The following is a 1116-nucleotide window of genomic DNA, read 5'->3' as shown; positions in this document are numbered from 1 at the left end:
CTAGTCGTTCGACGGAATGATGCGGTTGTTGATGTCCGTCCTAGCGTCATTCGTCATTTTCTTTCAGCTGTCGTACGTACGAGGAGCCCCAGTCAAATGAGCCCGCCTGCAAGGCAGGTCCACCACCTTCATGTGGTCATCTTGGTGAATGTTAATGTAGCCGTCTTCAGACGCGGAGATGGCACAGCCAAAAATACGCAGCCTACATCATACTGTCCAAGGCAATGCGGTCAGAGCGTCCCACACACGTCGGCACCGGACCTTCCGCGCTGGGCGCGACTGCTTCGTCGCCCACAACCCCTTCACTGGGCTTACCGCAGTGGAAGGTGCCAGCCTTGACGTCTCTCGTTCCGAGCATCACGAAGCTCTTGCTGGCTACCTTGGTATATCATATCATTCAACTAAGCCCCCTTCGTATTTTTAAATATCGATTTCCAACGAATTCGCATAGGGGCAAATATTGAAGTACACCTGGGCGAGGCGTGGCGGGTTAGCTGCGAGAAGAATTCGAAAGTGAACTAAAATCTAGCGCGCTCCTCGAGCTCCTATCTATGCTGTCTATAGGCTAGCTGCGACATCGGGAAAATACGCTTTCGTCCTCAACTTCGCACCATTCGTGTTGCCGTTGTCTCCGCAACCCACAATTTCCAATGCATTCGCATAGAGGCAAATGTTGAAGTGCATTTTGCCACACCTGGGCGAGGCGTGGCAGCTGTCCCCTCTTGAGATTACCGCAAGACACGCCGGTGAAGTGGCCTTCTCTGCTGCCGTATTTTGCTAGCCCATGTACCGCGAGAGCTCAGCTGATCCTTTGGCCGACAGAATTGAGTATTCTTCAAACGCATTAGACAGCCACCGGCTCATGATCTTGATGACGAGTCTATCAGCCCCCGCGTTTAGTAGAGCTGTAGCACCACCTATTCTAACCGAGTGAGTAGAGAATCGTGCTGGATCATATCTCGCCTTTGCTGCCGCAATCTTTATGGTCGTTGCTATCCGAAGACGTTATTCCACCACTGCTCATCGATAGAGCTGGTTCAGAACCTCTAGTGCCGAAGACTTCGGTAGCTTTATGAACCCATCTCACCGCTCGAACCGGGCAGAGTAATCGATCAT

The 1116-nt window shown here is 52.1% G+C and overlaps 1 protein-coding gene across 1 annotated transcript; it reads right to left on the bottom strand.

Moving 5' to 3' along the window:
* Positions 1-1116, bottom strand: PITG_09228 (uncharacterized protein; the record flags this gene model as incomplete). The annotated part of the gene is made up of 4 exons (XM_002903474.1): positions 1-40; positions 207-371; positions 791-880; positions 1088-1116. The coding sequence occupies 4 exons, from the start codon at positions 1114-1116 to the stop codon at positions 1-3; spliced, it is 324 nt and encodes a 107-aa protein (XP_002903520.1).

Source organism: Phytophthora infestans, genomic scaffold (assembly GCF_000142945.1).
Source record: "Phytophthora infestans T30-4 supercont1.14 genomic scaffold, whole genome shotgun sequence".
NCBI classification, from domain to species: Eukaryota; Oomycota; class Peronosporomycetes; order Peronosporales; family Peronosporaceae; genus Phytophthora; species Phytophthora infestans.
Note: the sequence above shows the minus strand (reverse complement) of the source record. Positions and strands in the feature narration are given on the sequence as shown.